Below are 21,906 nucleotides of genomic sequence, written 5' to 3'. Positions count from 1 at the left end.
ATAACATTAAACATAAAATAGAAAAGAAAAGTTGAACAATTCATTATTTTCATCTTAGCAATGAGACTATGTACAATGGTTACATTATTCAACACCCTACTTTTTCACTTTTTATCTTCCACATCATCTTCTCTCTCTTCCACCTAATAATTCAACACCTATTCAATTTTTTTTCACTACAATGGTTTTGTTTAATAAAATTCAACACCCTACCCCACATCATATTCTTATTTTCTTTTAAAGTTTTGTTTTTATGATTATATATTAATATCTATTATCAATTAAAATTAAATTAAAATAATTAATATTTAAACTTTTTTTTTTAAATTTAATAATTTATTTATTTTTTCTAATTTTCTATTCTTAATTTTTTTTTCTTGCAAGTAATAAATAAGAGATGTAGTTTTCTATTCTTAATTTTTTTTCTTGCAAGTAATAAATAATAGAAAAAAAATTAAGAGAAAAAAGTGAATTTTTTTTTATGAGTCCAAATCAAATGAACCAAGTCTCTATTTATAGAGGAAAAAAAATAATGAATTTTGATAAAAATAAAAATAAATAAAAAATTTATTTACTATGAAATAATTAATTTTAAATGATTAAAAGAAAATAAAATCTAAATAATCACAACAACCAATAAAATTGTGTAAAGTGTTGCATGTGGCCCCACTTTTTTCTCATTCAACATGTTGAATCTTTTCAACACCAATTAATCCACATCACATTAAACACCTCATTCAACAAACCATTGTAGACATTCAACTATTGAATAATTTTTTCAACACCCCCATTGTAAATGGTCTGAGTCTTCAAAAACGAATAAATTTGAACTTGATGGAGTAGACCACACACAAAAATACAATTTCACATGATAAAAAAAAAAGAGAAATAGGTTTATCTTTAAAAAAGGGAAGACTCATTTTAGTCCCTCACAAATATTACACGAGTTAAATTAGTCCCTCCTAAAAAAATTGATCCAACTTAATTCCTTACAAAATTTAACTGGATCATATTTGTCCTTCTACTAATATTTTTCTTAAATTGATTTTACTTTTAAACCGGTTATTTTCATACTTTTAAACCGTGACTGGAATTACACGTTGAATTTTATTTTTATTTTTTATTTTTTAAATACTAAATTAATTTTTATTTTTAATTTCACTTTTAAATAGTTATCAATGAATAATATCAAAAAAGTCAAAATGGTTTCTTATAAGAATCAGCTTCAAACTCTTCAACAATCCGTTTCTAGTAAACACTCCACCTTCAATCTTCACACCAATCTCCCATATATCCTCTACCATTCTTCCTGTCATTCCATGATCTCCGAAATATGGCCTACATATCATAGGCACCCCATTTGAAATACTTTCAGAAACTGAATTACATCCACAGTGTGTCACAAACACTCCAACAGAATCATGTCCCAAAACTTCAGTTTGAGGCACCCAAGGAACAATCTTCCCAATATCACTAGTCCTCTCAACAAACCCTTGTGGCAAAACTCCCTTCAAATGATCCTTAAGTGACCAAAGAAATGGAAATCCACTTTCTTCCAATGCTTCTGCCAATGCAACAAGCTCATATGGAGGTGGTGTCACTATAGTTCCTAAGCTAACATAAACTACTGATGCACTCTTCTGTTTGTCCAACCATGACAAACAACCAGTTTCATCATTCTGAGAAGGTGGCAAAGGTGGTAGAGGAATTGAAAGAGTGAGAAAACCAACATAAAGCATATTCTGCAACTTTGATCTCATATCCTCAACAAACAAAGATGGATCCAACTCCTCAAAGAAATTCATAACCACTGCTTTCGCTTTCGGCAACACCTCACCAAATGAAGCTAGTGTTTTCGAGAATAGTGTCTCGTCTTCACCGCAGTTGATTATATCATCAGGCAAATCTTCAACTCTCATCTTAGATAAACCTGGAAAAAATCCAAAGATCTATCTTTTGCATTATTTTCAGCACATTTTCGACGTATGAAATGAGTATAGAAATGTGCCGAGAGAGAGCATGATAAAGGAGGCCAAACGGGAATCCACGGAACATCGAGTTTCTGAGCTAACAAAAGAGAAGGAACAACAAAAGCATCAGCAATGATGCATGTAACTTTCACTTTCGTATCAGCAACTGCTAAATCTAGTCCATTTTGGAGATTCTGATAACCAGTTTGAAGAAAAAGGTTCACTTTTTCAACTGGGTGGGAACCAAGTACATGACCCTCTGGAACACCATCATCAATAGTATAAAATTTGATGTTATTAGGGATGTTTGGTTTTGTAAAAAGAGGTTTGTTAGATTGTTGGGTGCCAATGAATGAGAAAAGTGTGTTTGGTGAAGCATGTGCTAGTTTGAGGACAAGGTTTAGGAGTGGAACAGCATGGCAACCAAAGGGAAAAGCATAAACTGCAACATGTTTGTTGTTCTCAGATGATGAGATTGTCATGATGTTGGTTAGGAAACTGAGAGTGGAAAATGGAATCTATAACAGGTTTGTTTTTGTTGGTGTAGTAATAACCTCAACCTCTGCTAGGACATACATATGGTATAAGGTAGTTATTGATTGAGGAAGTAATAGTTGTGTGGAGTGTGAGTGAAAGTGTGCAACTGCCACTAAAATGAAAAGTATTGATAGTAATTTTCTACCTAACTTTGGTGTGGTTGTTGTCACGTGGAGTTCTAGCTCCTTACTTCACTAGCTAAATTTCTTACTTGTTTTGTCATCATGTTTTATTTTGTATATTTGTTGTATTTCACATCTTTTAAATCATTTGTTTGAAAATATTATTGAAAAATATATTGGACCCTACAAATTTATATTATATTTTGATTATTTTTTCTATTTGGTTTTGATTCTTACAATTATTTTTATTTTAGTTTTTATGAAATTATTTTATATTATAATTGATTCTTGTAATAATATCTAAAATATTTAATTTTAATTTCTCTAATATTATAAACTTAAATAGGCTTATTTAGTCATGAAGTTCCACAACCTAGTCCTTTAATAAAACTTCCGTTACCAATGTTGATTCATTTTGTTAATTTGAGTGTGAAAACGTTATGTTGGGTGATTCGGCATGCCAGCAAGACTTTTTAAACATTTGTGACTCAGCATATTGCATTGTATGCTCTTCTCTTCCGTCATTCATCTCCTTCATCATTCTTGTCCTTTCGTCAGTCTCCACGAAATCGATTTTGTGAAGATGTCAATGAACTCCAGTAACTACTCAAAATCAAACACCCAAAGTTGTGGGTCATTTGGATCTGTGGTGATAAGAAACAAAAGGATGGATTGTTGGTGCCAAGAAGAGTGTGTGATGCGTACGGTTACAGACCTTAATAGTGTCAATGTTAGGAAAAATTTGAGGGCTGTAGGAATTACTGGAATCAAATGGAGAAGAGATGCAATTTTTTCAAGTGGGTAAGTGATGAAGTTGTTGATGGAAGGAATTTGAAGATTGAAAGGCAAATGAAGAAGATATCAAAGTTGAAGAATGAGGTTTTGAGCATAAGAGTATTGTTGAAAAATGTAATAGTGTTTGCTATTATTAGTCTAGGGTTTAATTTAGTCTTTGTAACCATGCATTTGAAATAGAGTTTTAACCAATGTTCTGAAAGTATGTAAGTTTGATGTTGCTTGAGTGAAATGATTGGATTCAGCTATCAGTGTTATTGAGTGTTATTGAGTCTTCTGTTATGTGTTATTGAGAGATATGTAACATTGCAGATTGATGGTTATATTGAAACAATATTATTACATAAGGTACTTAATTGAAACAATGAAGATAAATTAGTGCCTATAAAATAATGCATTTATATGTTGCAGTTTATGTAGAATCATGTAAATATTGACACACAGATTAAATAAAAGGCTTTGCATTATAAAAGCTTGTGTTCTTTGACACTATTACAAAATGGCATGAAAGCCTAATTATGTGTTCATTGACACAAAGTTACAAAAGGGCTTAAGACCAAATAATGTGTTCATTGACACTAAGTAACAAAATGACATAAAATGATAGGTTTTTGTTCAGGCTTAAAAGGACATAAAATACATAAGGGCATAAAAGCCTAATTTAAGTTGCTTCAGACTGAGTTGCTTCAGGCTGTGTAGCTCCAGGCTGGCTAGGACCATGTTGAATTGGTTCAGGTTGAGTGGTTTCAAGTTGAGCAATCTGGCTTGGTGGTGGCAGTTGGCATGTTGATTTGTTGTGCCCCATCATGTGGCATTTACTGCACTTAATGTCAAAGTTTACTCTCTTTAGATGAGACTCATTCCTGATACTCTCAGATAGGTCTCTAGTTCTCTTCTTCTTTGGCCTTCCAAGTTGCCTCTTGATAGGTGGTGGTTGTAATTCAACATAATCTTTCTTCTCCCACACTTTCTCCATTGACTGGAAAAATAATAGTTGCATAGTATGCCTCATAAACGAATTTTTTATAACATTCAGGCACAAATTTTTCAACATCAAGTTGTTGTGATTTCATGCAATTATAGCTTGACAACTAGGTAAACCAGTTAGCATCCATAACCTACAAGAACACATCTTGGTGGACAGATTCACAACATACTTTTCTCCATTATTTGAGATGTGCCTCACCTCATAATTAAACTCACATGCACGCCTGCATAAGTAGTTGAATAGTTCAGTCACACAACTCAATTGCTAAATTACACAACACACGAGAGTTTAACAAATAGCTCACAATCCAGTAGTTTGTTCTTCCAGATTCTTTTGCAAGCTTTTTTCTTGATATTGGGCAAAATATCTCCTTCAAAGTTGGCAATTTTCTCTCTATTTGACTCCCACCTTAGCATGAGATATACCTTGATTTCTTCAAGCATGGTTATGATAGGTTTGGCCCTAGAAATCACAAACATAGAGTTGAAAGCCTCCGACATGTTGTTCACCAAGGCATCACAACGAGGATATGTCTTGAAGAAAGCCTTGCTCCAATATCTAGCTAGCAGCTTTATCAAATGCTTGAAGGCGGTCTCATTAACACCCTTCATCTCCAGCATAGCATTTTCAAATGCATTAGTATAACTAGTTGTAGTAGCTTTCCATATTAATTCCTTGAGTTCGGCACCTAGGAATTTCTTCCTAAAATTATTGTACAAATGCCTACCAGTACAGACCAACAATGAGAATGTGAATTAAAATAGTTACAGAAATATAAATGCCTATATAGTCATACCTGACACAGAACCTCCGATCCACTTGAGGCATCAATTCTTCTAGAGTCCCTCCCAATTGCAGCAAGAATCTGTCCACCATAGTAACACTTCAAGAAGCATCCATCCAAACCTATTACAGGCCCGCACTTGAAAAAAATTGTCCTTTCATGCCTTAAAACAGATGTACATTCTATGAAAATGAGGATTCGGTTGACTTTGAGGATTCTCAATGCTTTCTTCTTCACCTTGGAATGGTTGACTGGTAACTTTAACTGTTGAACCAGGATTGGCCCTCAAAAGTTCATGTGCATAGTCATGTATCCTTTTGTTTTGTTCTCTAAATGATCCATCAACAATATCAAATGCCTTTCCAACACAATCATCTTCCCTAAAATATTCTTCAAATCCATCTTCACTATTGTCATCCTCAATATCACTCAAACCCTTCAAATTTAGTTGTGCTTCTTCTTCATCTGTATCATCAACATCTAACCGACTTTTTTCCCTAGATGCTTTGCATTCACTAACTTTCTTCTTAATAGGTCTTGGTTTAGTCTCTCTTTGTGTATCTTGTTATCTTTTTTTAATGAATTTTTCAGCTTAAAAAAACCGCTAATTTTATCATATATATCAATTAGCTTATTAGTTATAAGTCGTCAGCCATTAGTCATTAACTATAAGCTATAATCATCAGTCATCAGTAAAAAATTATAAGCTATCAGTTAGTTTATCATTCAATCGATATTCTTACCAAACAAATTCTATCTTCTTATTCAAATATTTAAGCTAAATGCAATAATATAATTCCAATTTTTTTCTTGAAATTAATGTTTTTAACCACATGTGATTTCCGCTCTGTCAAATTTAAAAGAAGAGTGAAGTCCCATTTTAGTCCCTCACAAAAACTGTAGAGGTCAGATTAGTCCCTGAGAAAAAAAGTTCTTATTAAATCCCTTACAAAATTTAACCGAGCCATGTTAGTCCCTCGACTAATATTTTTTTAAAATCGATTTTTTTCTTACTTTTGAACCGTAAATGGACTGCTAATAAAGACTCATTTTAGTCCCTCACAAAAAAGAAAGAGTCCAAATTAGTCCCTGAGAAAAAAAAAAGTCTATATTTAATCCCTTACAAAATTTAATCAAGTCATGTTAGTCCCTCTTTTAGTATTTTTTTCAAATCGATATTTTTTTTTTAAAATTGTGACTGGACTCCTATTTTACGACTGTTGAATTGAAATTAATTATGAAGGGATTGTAGATATATCATCGCGATACCACGACGTTCTTTTCTTTGTTTGGTTTATTATCAGGCTTATGTGTGGGTGACTATGGTTTTTGTTGTTATGTATTCTTGTGTATTAGGTGTCGTTATTATTTTAATTGTTAATGATATTTTAAGAAAGTTTAGCTTTGTTACTAAGGTGATTTAGGATAATTTCTTGCTTTTGTAAATAGTACTTATGGCAAAAATAATATATATGGTATGTTGGAAGAAAATTGGTTTATACCATATCACTTAGGTTTTCATGATAACAAGGTATTTAATGAACAATTAGGTACACTAACATATGTTCAAGTGTGAGGGAACATTAGTCAAGGAATTTACCGGACTTTGACTCTGATAGGAACTTATGAATAAAAGCTTGAGACTCAGATTATGAAATATCAGAATATGATGACTCAAATTCTGAATGATAAGATTTTAATGTCTCACATCTAGGGAACCCAGCTTCTGGTGGAAACTTAGACTCTAAAGACCATGTGCAAAGGAACTCAACCTCTTACTCGTACTCAATTTCTGAAAGCAGGTCTATCTTGTCAAGTTCAGTCATAGTTTAAAAATACGAAAAAAATCGTTTAAAAAAAATATTAAAAGATGGACTAACATGGCTTAGTTAAATTTTGTAAGGGATTAAATAGAGAGCTTTTTTTCTCAGGGACTAATTTGGACTCTCTCTTCTTTCTGAGGGACTAAAATGGGTCTTCACTGGTGGTCCAGTCACGGTTCAAAAGTAAAAAAAGAAATGGTTTGAAAAAAAATATTAATAGAAGGACTAACATGGCTCGGTTAAATTTTGTAAGAAATTTAATAGGGACTTTTTCTTTCTCAGGACTAATCTGACCTCTACAATTTTTATGAGGGACTAAAATAAGATTTCACTCTAATATTAATTAATCATCAAACCACTTTAAAGAGTACAATTAGTTTTTAAAAGAAAAAATCATAAATAACTTTAAAGAGTAATATTAATTAACCATCAAGTAGTTTTAAAAAGTACAATTAATTTTTAAAAAAAACAAATGCATGAATATAGATAAAGGAGTGGTTAACAATAGGATATAAGTATTATCAATATCATCACCGAATCAAATCACATTGAAATAATATTAAATAGAAAATAGAAAAGAAGATTTGAATAATTAATTATTTCATCTTAGCAATGAGTCTTCAAAAATAAAATTAAATAATTTTGAAACCACTTTATTCATTCATACTAACCGACACTCTCATATTCTTTTTCCATTTTTTTAGTATATAGACCCGCGCTAAAATATAATCAAATATTTTTTATTTAAATTTAAATTATTTGTTTAATAAATTTTATAATATACACACATATTTTGTGCTTTGTTTAATATGCACACGGAAGAAATTACAAAATATCTTGCCTTTTATAATTTTGATTTTAAGTTAAATCATTTGCAATAGGGGTGGAAATAGACTAAACCAACTAATAGGGGCCTACGGTCTAACCTATACAAATCAATGTCAGACCAAATTTTTTTTAAATAGAAAAGATTTAAGCTTTTTTATAAGCCTATTTAGTTAAATAGATTGGATCGCAGACCATAAAAAAAACCTTTTAAGCTTATCAGACCGGCCTATTTTAATAAATACGAATTAATTTATTATTTTTCATATTGTATTTTGTACTTTATATTAAAATACAAAAATAAATTTAGTTATCTTGAAGAACTTGTAAAAATAAGTCGAAAAACCCTTATAATAATGTCATAAATTATTTTCATAAGTTCTGATAAACAAATAAGTTCACAAAACTTATGCTACTATATAATCTCGAATAAGTCAATGTAAATAAACATTTAGCTTCATTGTAATTTTGGTTATTTGTGTGAGACCAAAATAAGTCTTCATTCTAAAATTAATTGTAAGAATTAAAACCAAATAGAAAAAATTATCAAAATTAAAATCAAAAGGTAATATATATTTGTAGGGTGCAATATATTTTTCAATAATATTTTCAAACAATGATTTAAAAGATGTGAAATACAACAAAATAAAACATGATGACAAAACAAATAAGTAATTTAGCTAGTGAAGAGAGGAGCTAGAACTCCACGTGACAACAACCACACCAAAGTTAGGTAGAAAATTACTATCAAAATTTTTCATTTTAGTGGCGGTTGCACATTTTCACTCACCAATCCACAACAACTATTACTTCCTCAGTCAATAACTACCTTATACCATATATATGTCCTAGCAGAGGTTGAGGCAATTACTACACCAACAAAAACAAGCCTATTTTAGATTCAATTCTCCACTCTCAGTTTCCTAACCAACATCATGACAATCTCATCATCTGAGAAGAACAAACATGTTGCAGTTTATGTTTTTCCCTTTGGTAGCCATCCTGTTCCACTCCTAAACCTTGTCCTCAAACTAGCACATGCTTCACCAAACACATTTTTCTCATTCATTGGCACACAACAATCTAACAAACCACTTTTTACAAAACCAAACATCCCTAATAACATCAAATTTTATACTATTCATGATGGTGTTCCAGAGGGTCATGTACTTGGTTCCCACCCAGTTGAAAAAGTGAACCTTTTTCTTCAAACTGGTCATCAGAATCTCCAAAATGGACTAGATTTAGCAGTTGCTGATACAGAAGTGAATGTTACATGCATCATTGCTGATGCTTTTGTTGTTCCTTCTCTTTTTGTAGCTCAGAAACTCAATGTTCCGTGGATTCCCGTTTGGCCTCCTTTATCATGCTCTCTATCTGCGCATTTCTACACTCATTTTATACGTCGAAAATGTGCTGAAAACAATGCGAAAGATAGATCTTTGGATTTTCTTCCAGGTTTATCTAAGATGAGAGTTGAAGATTTGCCTGATGATATAATCAACGGTGGTGAAGACGAGACACTATTCTCGAAAACACTTGCTTCATATGGTGAGGTGTTGCCGAAAGCTAAAGCAGTGGTTATGAATTTCTTTGAGGAGTTGGATCCACCTTTGTTTGTTGAGGATATGAGATCAAAGTTGCAGAATATGCTTTATGTTGGTTTTCTCACTCTTTCAATTCCTCTACCGCCTTTGCCACCTTCTGAGAATGATGAAACTGGTTGTTTATCATGGTTGGACAAACAGAAGGGTAAATCAGTAGTTTATGTTAGCTTTGGAACTACAGTGACACCACCTCCACATGAGCTTGTTGCATTGGCAGAAGCATTGGAAGAAAGTGGATTTCCATTTCTTTGGTCACTTAAGGATCATTTGAAGGGAGTTTTGCCACAAGGATTTCTTGAGAGGACTAGAGATATTGGGAAGATTGTTCCTTGGGTGCCTCAAACTGAAGTTTTGGGACATGATTCTGTGGGAGTGTTTGTGACACACTGCGGATGTAATTCAGTTTTTGAAAGTATTTCAAATGGGGTGCCTATGATATGTAGGCCATATTTCGGAGATCATGGAATGACAGGAAGAATGGTGGAGGATATATGGGAGATTGGTGTGAAGATTGAAGGTGGAGTGTTTACTAAAAACGGATTGTTGAAGAGTTTGAAGCTGATTCTTGTGAAGGAAGAGGGAAAGAAAATGAGAAAGAAGGCTCAAAAGGTGAAACAGACAGTGCTAGATGCAGCTGGACCAAATGGTAAAGCAGTGCAGGATTTCAACACTTTGGTGGAAATAGTTTCCAGTTCATAATTTATGAGTCACCGCTTATATGTCCGGAGACAGTGTTAATAATCATCAGAAACTTACATATATATAATTGTGAGATTTTAGATCGAACTCAGAATAAGATGTGTCCCTTGCGAGATTGTAACCAGTTGCATGTTTGTTCCTTCTAATGCTTATTTAGCTAAGAGAATTATGAAGCTGTTCATTTCAGCCTATCTTAGTGAGTTTCTGTTATTGGTTCTTTTTAATTTGCTTTTATAAGTTAGTTAGGATTGTCGGTTGGTCGGTTAGAAAAGTTTGTTATATGAGTTAGTGTTAAGCTAACCATTTAAGTCAATGATTTTCCCTTGTGTATTATTGTAACCACTCAAAACATGATGTCACTCCATTTCAAGTTAAAAGTTATTGGAAATTTCAGTGTTTTTTAGGACTTGAAATAGATAAAAATAGTCCATGAGTGTGCCTATGGAACCAAACATTTATCTAGATAAAAATAAAGGTGACTACTGCATGAACCCTCTTTATACAAAAGACAATATTAAGACCTGACATCACATTTGTTGTTCTACAGTTATACTTGTGAAATAAAATGAGGATGGTGACCCTGCTCACATGTGTGATTGCAAGAGGGATTTCTCATACTAAATCTGTGAGATTATCCCATCCCTTTCAACCCTAGAGGTTGGGATCTTTATAGACAAACTTCTTGGCTGGACAATTGGATAGAAAGAGCTTTTCCCTAACTTCCCGAGTACGTGGGAGTACGGGGAAGATCGGTTCTCCTCAATTATTAAAGGGGTGGTTTCCTCTTTTGCTGTTGTGACCCAAACCTACTTCTCCTAGACACCTCATATGTCACGTGCTGATAAGATATATGGGTCATAGGTAGGGGTGGCAACACGGGTCTGGTCCCCCAGGCATGCGTTTTGCCCGCATTTTTTGTGGGGCAGGTCAAGGTTTTAGACTTTAAAGGTGAAGTGTCCGCAAGCCCGCCCTGTCCTGCTCTATTTTTATTTTGCAAGCTTTTGCAGGGCGGGACTAAACAGGGAAGACATGCCCATTTGTCATATCTAGTCATGGGCATAAGTTCAGGCCAGGCAACCCAGGCCCTAATCGAGTGACCCAAGAGCGCGTTGACCGGCACTTCTGCAATTCCCTTTGGGCCGCTTTGGCCATGGGCTGCTCCTCTTATGGGTCCAATATGATTATCCCAGCCCAAGTCTACAGTTCCTTAAGCACAAAGTCTGGGACTATGGACTGGGATCATTACATTTTGTAGTTGTTTTTGTTCTAGAATGTTTCAGCTTTAAAGTTGAAAGTTCATTAGCTATTGCTTCAAAGAATGACTGAGTACTTACACCAGTTCTTGACATAATACTCAAACTCAAATCCAGTTGAAACATAAGATATTACAAAACTTCATAACAAAGTGTATTTATTATTAACACAATAATTTAACAGAAACCAGAAGTTGAGAATGTATAAGATAATTAATTGTGACATAACGTATAAGAGTACAAGGATTTCATAACCAACATACATTTAGTCACTCTTAAGATTTTTGAGAAGTTGGCATTGCCATGTTAATCTTGTCCTCGTTAACCGATTCCTTCCAGTTCTGAGTTATTGTTTTGATTTGTGTATAAAAGTTAACCCCTGCCTTGCCTGTAATCATGCAACAAAAAATAGCATCAAATCCAAAACTAAGTTCGTGAAAAATAGCATAACAGTATAAGTGAAAAAGGAAGAGCTAGATTTGTGATACCATAGAAATTGAGATCGCCTGCAAATGATGCTTTGTTTCCGGTAAAGGAGAAAAATGGCAAAGGAACAGGAATAGGAACATTGATGCCCACTTGGCCTGCCTCGATTTCGGTCTGAAATTTCCTAGCAGCTACACCGGATCTAGTGAATATAGTAGCACCATTTCCATACTTGTTTTCATTAACAAACTTTATGGCCTCATCCAAGCTATCAGCCTGAAGTGAAAAAGAGAAACAAATCTATCAGAATAACATTGTTTTGTCGACTTTTGAGGTAAATGAAAATTCTAATAAATGAGTTTCTAACACATGTGACATGACCGAAAAATGACAAATAAAACTATTCCAAGTTAGAGGTTTTAAGGATGAAGCAAATAAAACGCACCTCCGTGAGAAGAAGAACAGGGCCAAAAATCTCCTCCTACACCGGAATGAAAGATAGTCAAATTTAAGTCGAAACTTCAAATCCTTTTATTCATTGGTATACTTAAGTTATCACCTATGGATAGGAGATTAATGAAAAAATACCTTGTAGCACTCCATGTCGGAAGTGACATCGGCTAAGATGGTTGGGCCAATAAAATTGCCGGATTCATATCCGGGAACCTAAAAGACATGCATGTAACGAAAATAACTGAGATGTAAATATCAGTTAAAATATGATCAAATACAAGCAATAGTACAGAAATTTGTGAATAAGTAGTATAAAATACGATATGGTAAAAATGGTAGAGAATATAAAAGCTACCACTATACTTCTTCCATCAAGCAATAGTCTGGCCCCACTTTCAAATCCAGATTGAATTAATTTGTGTATTCGCTCCTTTGCCTGTACAGTTAGCGAGAATATTTAAAAACATGTACACAAGAATTTGATGCACTGAATGCCCATGACAGTAATTCTTAAACAATATTCCGAAGATTTGATATTAAATTTGAGTCAAGTTCACAACATAGAAAAAGTAAAATAAGAACCATATATACAAAACCTGTATGCTAATGACTGGACCAAGGTCTGCATCAGGTTCAGTTCCAGCATTTACTTTAAGAGCTTTGGCACGCTCTACGAGTATACTTTCCCTGGACAAACCGTAAATTACATAAGGATGAGAACGAACATAGCCAATTCTATAAAAAAATTAATAGAGTATCATACCATGGTTTTGAGCCACCGACAAAAACAACCGTGCTTAAAGCCATGCACCTTTGTCCAGCAGCACCAAAACCCGCAGCAATTAAAGCATTTATGGTGGCATCAACACTTGCATCTGGCATGACAATGGCATGATTTTTGGCCCCCATATTAGACTGCAAAACAAATTTTGTTAGCTGCGCAACTTTGTCATTGTTATGAGTAGAGAGAAACAATTTCACTATGGAAAGGAGAAAACTAAGACTAAGTGCATCCACCTGAACACGCTTCCCTTTAGCTGCTGCTCTTGCATATATGTGCATTCCAGCCTCAAATACAAAAATAAGAAAATCAAATAAAGATATGTAATGCATTACTTCCATTTGAAAGAAAGAGGATTTAAATCACTTGCATTTATCGTTCTTCCTATGTCAGTGCAACAAATTGTAAAGCGACTTAATAATTTAGTTTATCATCGCGTGTGAAAGAAAAAGAAGCACGTAGAAGCAATAAAATTTGAGAGAGAAAAAACATTAGATGACTTACAACATTTGAACCAACGAAAGATATAGCTTTGATGTCATCATGATCACAGATAGCATTCACAGTATCCTGTCACCAATTGGATTATCACAAACATCAATAAACAAAAAACAGCAAACGGCGTTGAGGCATCACAATTGACGGTGTAAAGTTATGTGCAAATCCCTGATTTAAAACTCAAATACTTAATGAAATTAGCAAATGCCAAAATGAGCCATTGAGTTTCTTTACTTGAAAAGTTCACACGAAAAAGGAGAAGGTAAAAAGTTTAATTAAAAAAGTTTATGGCATACATGGGCTCCATGAACTATATTTAAGACACCCTCAGGCAAACCAGCCTCCATTGCTAATTGTGCAAGAAGCATAGAAGCACCTGAAAAAATGCAAAAAGTTATAATATGACCACCAATTTTCCCTATCGTAAGCTGTAAGAAACAAATAATATGAATCATGAAATCTGACAGAAGACTCTATACTTGTAACTTTTGCCATATAAAAGTTTCATGATCATAGGAGCATGCTGCATGTACCATCACCTATGAGGCATAGACACAGTCACGGACACCGGACACGACGCCGACACTGTCACGTCGACACCAGTAATAATTTGAAAAAATGAATAAGTTGAACACAATCATAAGTGTCAGTGACGAGTCGGTGTCGAAGTCCATGCCAGGGAGATAAATCCAGGATAAACTACTGAAATAAGAACAAAAAAAATCACCTGGATCTTTCTCTGATGGTTTCAGAATGAAGGTATTGCCACAGGTAACCGCCACTGGGAACATCTGCATAATAATGATCAATATACATTTGGAAATTGTTACAATGTCTTTTTTTGATAACGGAAATTTCACAGCAAAATGAAAAATCGCAAAAGTATAAGTTAGCTTACCCAGAGGGGAATCATCGCAGGAAAGTTAAAAGGACAGATACCGGCACAAACACCAATTGGTTCTTTAACACTGAAAGTATCAATTCCATTTGCCACATTGGAAACATACTCTCCCATCTGTAGTGTAGCCATCCCACAAGCATGTTCCACCACCTCTACATGACACAAATCAAAATAAGCCGAGAATTCCATCAGAAAAAATCATGAACTCAATCTTTTTCTCACCACAATAACTTCTCAATTCTCAAGCAACATATTTGAAAAGACCCACCTAATCCACGGAATACATCTCCTTGTGCGTCCTTTAAAGTCTTTCCTTGTTCGGTAGTCACACTGATGGCAAGTTTATCCTGAAACACTTACAAGTTAGTTACTGATAGCATTTTAAAAAGTAAATAAAATCCGTCCTATGGTGTCAAAGCCACAGAAAACTGTAAAGCGCTAACTAACCATATCTCTGCGTATAAGCTCCTGGAACTTCAACATAACACGTTGACGCTTCGTGATCGGAGTGTTACGCCATGAAGGAAATGCCTTCTTTGCTGCAGCCACTGCAGCTTTAAACTCTTCATTTGTAGTCAATGGAACTTGCGAAACAACGTCTTGCGTTGCCTATTATATCAAACAATCAAACAATATCAATATTAGAAGCTTGCCTTTCTCACAATGGAAAACTAAAAACTCGAGTATAAGCTCAATATTAAACAAAAAAATACTTACAGGGTTTATAACATCTATGAAAGCCAATGATTTTGACTCAACAAACTTGCCCCCAATGAGATTTGGAACCCTCTGATTCAATACATTTCAACAAACATGAGAGATGCAATATAAACAAAAAGCCATAAAATCCTCTTTTCTCTCACTGTATAACAAATAAACCAAAAAGATACAATTTTTTTCATGTTCATTACAATTTTGCATATTCTTCCTAATTAGTCCAATGAGCAAGATTAAAACAAATTGAAACAAACACAAAAATGCATAAATTTTGAAAATTCTATAGCCATCTTTACCAAAAGGGGCAAAATTGAAAGCATAATCATCAATGAAGAGAAAGGTTGAGGTTACCAGGGAATTAGGTTGAGTTGAAAAATGAGAAGTTGCCATGATTAATGTGTGTTCACTGCAAAAGCATCAAAATTGATTAGATATTCAAATCAATTATTGTTAATCATCCATATTTAAATAAAAGAAGCTTTTATAATACTTTTTAATAATTATAATTTATATGTATTAACTTTCCATGTATTTAACAATAAAATGTTTTAGAAAAGTTATTTTCTTTTTTGGGGAATGTGCAATTGGAATTGGATTATATTTAAATTGGATTATTGGACTAGTCCTACATGTTCTTGTTTAACTTTTTATTCCTTAGTAAAAAATCATGAGAATTTAACCTAGCAACTCAGTTTATATTTGGCACCTCAAATATTGGGTAAATTGATTATATTATCTTTTATAAAATTTTCAAAAAAAAAAAAAATTTAACTTCGGTTGAATTTTTATTTGAAATTTTCGATAAAAAATCTTAACTTTTATGAATTTTTATTGAAAATTTTGAAATTTTCGATAAAAAAAACAATATTGAAGGAAAGACAGAAAGTAGAAAATAAGAAGTTTGAGCAAAGGTGAGAAACTTTTAATGCAAGTTATATCATATACACACTATATGAAAATTGATATTGAAGGAATGGACAAAGGCTATATATAGATAGCTTGAGTGTTAAGTAACAAACTTCTTAACCATTAACTAACTAACTCCACTAAACAATCATTTTATAATTAATACAACATCCCCCATAATTCTAAATAACTACTAGTCCTAGTTGATCTCTTAGATACTCAAAGCTTACAATCTTCAAAGCTTTTGGCGAATTCATCTGCAAGTTGATTTTGAGTAGTACAATACATGACCTCTATCATGCCTTTCATTACTTGTTCTCTGATAAAATGGAACCAAATCTCAATGTGTTTGTTCCTTCCATAAGAAATTGGATTCTTTGTCAAGCTTATTGCAGGCTTGTTGTGAATCATTAGCTTCATTGGTCTTTGAACTTCACATTGAAGCTCCTTCAATAGAGAATAGAGCCAAAGTGACTGACATGAGGAAAATGATACTTATATGTATTCTGTTTCATAAGAATATAATTTAGTGACTAGTTGTTTCTTTGTAAACCATGATATGACAGCCTCATTTGTCAAGAACACATCTCAAACATTTCCAATAATTTCTTCACATATTTCTGTTGAACCATGACCATTCCCTCTTTGGCCTTCACAAATTCCATACCAAAGAAATATGACAATATGCCTAAATCAGACATATTAAACTCTTTTTTCATCTGAGTTTTTAACTTTTCTAGCTTAGGTGGATTGCTGCTAATGATGAACAAGTCATCTACACAGTTCATTATGATACATTCAATGTGTGTTCATTGCACATATACTTTATACTATATTGTGCATTTTTTTAAAACCTAAATGAATTAAGAATTGATCAATTTGCTTGTTCCATGCTCTTGAAGCTTGCTTCAAACCATATAAGGCCTTGTGAAACTCATATAACATATGCTCTTCCTCTTTTATCACAAAACCAAGAGGCTAAGTCATATAAATTGTCTTTTTATAGGGCCATTTAGAAATGTTGAGTTTACATCTAAATGGTAGAGAGGCCAATTTTTACTGCTAGTTATTTCCACTACCAGTCTGATTGTTTCAAGTCTAGTTGTAGGAGAAAATACATCATTGTAATCTATTTTACTTATACAAGAATACCCTAGCCTCCAATCTTGCTTTGTATTTTGAAACTGAGCCATCAAGATTTAGCTTGGTCTTATACACCCATTTCACATCAATTGTATTTTAAAAAAATGTTATTTTCCTTGTATGATTCTTATCAATTGATCTCAATTTTTCCCTTATGGATTCCTTCCACGCTTTTCTCTTCATTGCTTCAATATGGATGACTCGTAATGCATCAACCAATAGAGCAAAGTGTATGATATCTCATTCATTGCTCATATCACTCACTGTTAGGTAACATTTCACATTCCTAAATTCTTCTACGGACATGTTTTCTCCTTTGTGGCCTCTCATGAATATGATATTCCATAGGTGTAGGTTCATTAGTTTCAATGCCCTTATCAATTAATTCATAATTCAAATTTTCATTCTGATCATGGTCTACAAAGATGTGTCTGACCTCACTTTCTTTTTTGTCTTCCGTGTTCCATTTCCAAGTATCTAATTGATCAAAGACCACATATTTGTTGATGTGAACTTTCTTGTAAATAGGACTGTGAAATTTGTAAGCATATGTTGAATTATATCCTATGAATATCATTTTCATACTCTTGCCTAGAAGTTTAATCCTTTGATTAAGGATGTTTTTAAAGCAAGGGGATCTAAACACTTTAAAGTATTTCACTATGGCTTTCATGAAGACTAATCTTCTTTTGGAACCTTCATCTTCAACTTCTTGGTGGTACATTTATTAAGAATTTAAGTGGTTGTATTTAGTGCCTCACCCCGGAATACATGAGGCAAGTTCTTATGCTTCAACATGATTCTTTCCATATCAAGGATGATCTTGTTTCTTTTTTTTTTCTGCAAGATCATTGTGTAAAGGTGTGTATGGAGAGGTCACTTCTTGCCTTATTCCTTTTTTGATGAAATATGCTTCAAACTCCTTTGAAGTATATTCTCCACCTCCATTAGTCCTTAAAACCTTAATTTCTTTATGACTTTTCTTCTCAACCAATAATTTTAATTTTTTGAAAACTTCAAAGGCTTCACTTTTGAACTTAATGGTGTAAAGCCACAATATTTTTGTGTGTTCATCCACAAAGGTGATGAAGTATCTGTTTCCTTCTAATGATGGTATTTCAAGAGGCCTGCATATATTAGAATGCACAACTTCAAGAGCATCTCTTGACCTATTAGGCATTTCTCCAACAAAGGGTGATTTACTTTTCTTTCTCCTTAAACAAATTTCACATGTCATACTTCTTGCACTCAAATTTGGCAGTCAATGCACTAAATTCTTAGAATTCAACTCACTTAAGCCTCTAGAATTTAAATGTCCATACCTTGTGTGCCACAACCGTTATGGTCCTTAAATACTTACCAGACATACTTCTTTTGTAGTTTGGATACTACATTTGAAAGTTTTATTCTTTGACAATTGAGACCTTAAAATCAGCAATTTCCTTTTATCAAATAGTTTAAGTGCATCATAATCATTGTGATTGAGAAGCCTTTCTCCGCCGATTGTCCTATACTCAATATGTTACATTTCATTCCAAGAACATAGAGTAACTTCTTAATCAAGGTACTCCTAACATCATTTCTTTTGATCAATATATCACCAATACATTCAGCTGCAGGATAGCTACTATTTGAAAACTTGACATTAGTCTTCTTGCTTGAGTCAAAGTTAGTCACTCATTCTTTATGTTTTTTCATACGGTTTGAACATCTTGCATCCAAGCACCACTACTCACACATTGGATTCTCTTCACAAGTGGTAGCCATAAGCGGAACTAGCTCAGACTCACAATCATCATCATGAGCTATATTGGCTTCTTCATCTTCCTTTTGACTTTTCTTTTCCTCCTTCTTTCTTGTACCATAATTCATTTGCAAAATGATCATGATTTTCATATTTGTAACATTGTACCTTTCTCTTGTCAAATATTTCTTCTTGGTATGATTCTTGTTGAGTCTCCTTTTCTCTTAGAAGATTCTTTCTTCATACTTTTGTCTAGCAACATTGGACTAGTTTGAATTCTTAAAGGATCGTCTTCCTTTCTTCTTGAAGTTCATCCCATTATAGTTATTTTGCATCAAATGTGCTTGCAATGCTTGTTGGCCTTCTTTTTCAGTGCCTTTATCAATTATCACCAATTCATGTGCTTCTAATGAACTATGCAGATCCTCAATCTTCATTGTCTTGAGATCCTTCAATTCTTGTATTGCAACAACTTTGGAATCAAATCTTGATGTCAAGGATATGATTACCTTTTCCACCACTTGTTGATCAATGATACCTTCGCCATATGCCTTCATCTGATTCACCAAAGCAATCAACTTTGAGAAATAATCATTTATTTTCTAGTTCTCCTCCATTTGCATTAGCTCATATATTATCCTTAATGGTCGGAGCTTCACTTGTTTTACTTTCTCTCCACCACCATGATTCTCTAACCATCTCATGCTTCCTTCGATCCGGTGGCCTTTGAGATCTTCTCAAAGTGGTGAGAATCCACATTCTTCTGAATGTAGAACAAAACCTTGCATTCATCCATTCTTGATTCTTTGAAGGTGGTTCTTTGAGCATCTATAGGTTCTGCACCTAATTCTCCATGCCCTTCTTGCAAAATTTAAAACACATCTTATGCTCCAAACAATGATTTCATCAAAGCACTTCACCTTTTTCAATTGCTTCCATCAAGAGTCAGAATGTTGGATGAAAAATGTCCATTTGCATTCATCTTTTTTCTATTTCAAGAAACTCTTGAAGTTTCTCTTCTCACAGTGTTTCTCCAGTGTTTTTCTCACAGTGTTTCTCCAGTGTTTTTCTCACAAGATCACTTATGTTTTTCTCCCAGTGTTTCAACACTAACCCTATGAAAAAATTATTATATACAGAGTAAAATTCACAAGATGACATGATAATAAATTTATTATATACAGAGTAAAATGTATTAGTATATATTAGTTGAAAAAATTATTAAAATGAAGACATTTGTTTCCACACATTTTACTTGTTAATATAATATATGTCCCTTGAGATTATCGTGGGGTAAAAGACGACAAAAGTTGGATTTGATGGACCCAAACAAATAATAAAAGAAAATCCCGTTATAATTATTGTTATTTTTTTTATGGAACATAATATTAGTAAAAAAAGTTAACTAAATAATTAGCTTCAAGAGAATATAAATTTATTTTGAGTTTGATTTATGATGGGGGGAGACATATCACCTCAAGATAAGAACAATATAATGAGAATATTCAATTTTAATCACTACATTTTCTTTAATGGTCTACATCGCTTGATTTAAAAATGATTCTTCTTCATTGGTTTAGAGCAATATTAGATTGAAAAAACCTGTTCCTCTTTTGTATTATCATAATGAGTCCTTCCGAAAACAATATGCACACCTTTTTGAGAAAGTGGGGAAGGCATGCTGGTGAAATATCATGGTCATGTGCAGTAGTAAATTATTGATTTGTGTGATCAGCTTACATATTTTCTTTCTATGTAGATGGCCAAAAAAACTTTACATCAAAAGATGATGGTACATAAATTGAATTTTATAAAAAAAAAAATTGTGTTTCCACCATTGTACGTTGTTTTTTTATTTCTCATTTGATTTAGATAAACCTATCATCTTTGATTTAGTTCTGATTCATATTAAATCATCTTTGATTTAGTTCTTATTCATATTAAATCAACGACTTTAACATCTTCAACGTTACAGATGCATGTGTATTCCCGACACTTGTAGGTATATATATATATATATATATATATATATATATATATATATATATATATATATATATATATATATATATATATATATATATATATATATATATATATATATGCAATTTAGTATTTTGTATCATTAACTGGTATGATATAAATTTCTATGCAATTTTAACTTTTTTATTTTTGGCAAAATAAATTTTTATTTTGATGCACCATATCACTTTGAATAAATAAATATTATTTTTGTTTTTTTTTTCTAAAAAAAATAACAGATTTAACATATGTATTAGTGAACTAGTGTTAAATTTTAAATCCCTTTCAAACAATAAATAAATGAATTAACATATGCATTATAAAAAAAAACATAGTATTGTGTCAATTTATGTTCTAGGTCGGTAACAGAGCCAAAAAAGATCCAATTGTGAAGTCAATTTTGCATTATTCAATTAGCAAACGGGTAGATGAGACCTCGCCAACGAATGCACCCTTGATTCCAACTATTAGCACATTGCTTGCCACCATATCTAACCAAATAATTCCACACATTTCATGTTGGAGTGGACGAAAATTCTTAACTGTAATAACTACCTCATCATAATTCAGTTAGGTAGTTATAAGTAGTTATCAGATGATACAGTTTGTGTACAGTAGCTTAGTGTTGAATGCTCTAACTATTGTATAAATACTGCATCATAACCAAGATCAATACATGAGGAATTGTTCTATCTTTCTCTCTTAATGCATTGTTTCTACTTCATAATATGGTATCAGAGCAATACACATAATTCCTCTTCTTCTTGCTCCTCCACGCAATCAACCTTTCTCCAATAATGATGATGATTTTGTGTATTATATACACCCTAGTGAAGGTCCAAATTCCGTTAAAATCACTCCAATTCTCACTGGTTCTAATTACCTTTCTTGGTCACGTTCAATCCAACGCGC

The 21,906-nt window shown here is 33.0% G+C and overlaps 2 protein-coding genes and 1 pseudogene across 3 annotated transcripts; 1 reads left to right on the top strand and 2 right to left on the bottom strand.

Moving 5' to 3' along the window:
- Positions 1–1,175: 1,175 nt before the first annotated feature.
- On the bottom strand, positions 1,176–2,587 carry LOC131633882 (anthocyanidin 3-O-glucosyltransferase 7-like; annotated as a pseudogene).
- Positions 2,588–8,678: 6,091 nt separating this feature from the next.
- Positions 8,679–10,548, top strand: LOC131633890 (anthocyanidin 3-O-glucosyltransferase 7-like). The gene has a single exon (XM_058904565.1). It carries the CDS (start codon positions 8,780–8,782, stop codon positions 10,148–10,150), a length of 1,371 nt encoding a protein of 456 aa, XP_058760548.1. The 5' UTR covers positions 8,679–8,779; the 3' UTR covers positions 10,151–10,548.
- Positions 10,549–11,544: 996 nt separating this feature from the next.
- Positions 11,545–15,667, bottom strand: LOC131633889 (methylmalonate-semialdehyde dehydrogenase [acylating], mitochondrial-like). 2 transcript variants are annotated; one of them, XM_058904563.1, is made up of 16 exons: positions 15,531–15,667; positions 15,180–15,251; positions 14,910–15,071; positions 14,731–14,809; positions 14,460–14,614; positions 14,289–14,352; positions 13,858–13,937; positions 13,568–13,633; positions 13,300–13,350; positions 13,046–13,197; positions 12,879–12,969; positions 12,638–12,718; positions 12,418–12,495; positions 12,275–12,310; positions 11,892–12,105; positions 11,545–11,791 (listed from the first exon to the last, which is right to left on the bottom strand). In XM_058904563.1, exons 1-16 carry the CDS (start codon positions 15,567–15,569, stop codon positions 11,679–11,681), a joined length of 1,533 nt encoding a protein of 510 aa, XP_058760546.1. In that variant the 5' UTR covers positions 15,570–15,667; the 3' UTR covers positions 11,545–11,678. The 2 variants fall into 2 exon arrangements, with proteins under 2 accessions (XP_058760546.1, XP_058760547.1); XM_058904564.1 differs by having other exon boundaries at positions 15,476–15,544.
- Between the last annotated feature and the right edge of the window lie 6,239 nt (positions 15,668–21,906).

This window comes from Vicia villosa, unplaced genomic scaffold, assembly GCF_029867415.1.
Source record: "Vicia villosa cultivar HV-30 ecotype Madison, WI unplaced genomic scaffold, Vvil1.0 ctg.001186F_1_1, whole genome shotgun sequence".
NCBI lineage: Eukaryota > Viridiplantae > Streptophyta > Magnoliopsida > Fabales > Fabaceae > Vicia > Vicia villosa.
The sequence above is the reverse complement of the archived record's forward strand: the minus strand, read 5'-3'. Positions and strand labels throughout refer to the sequence as shown.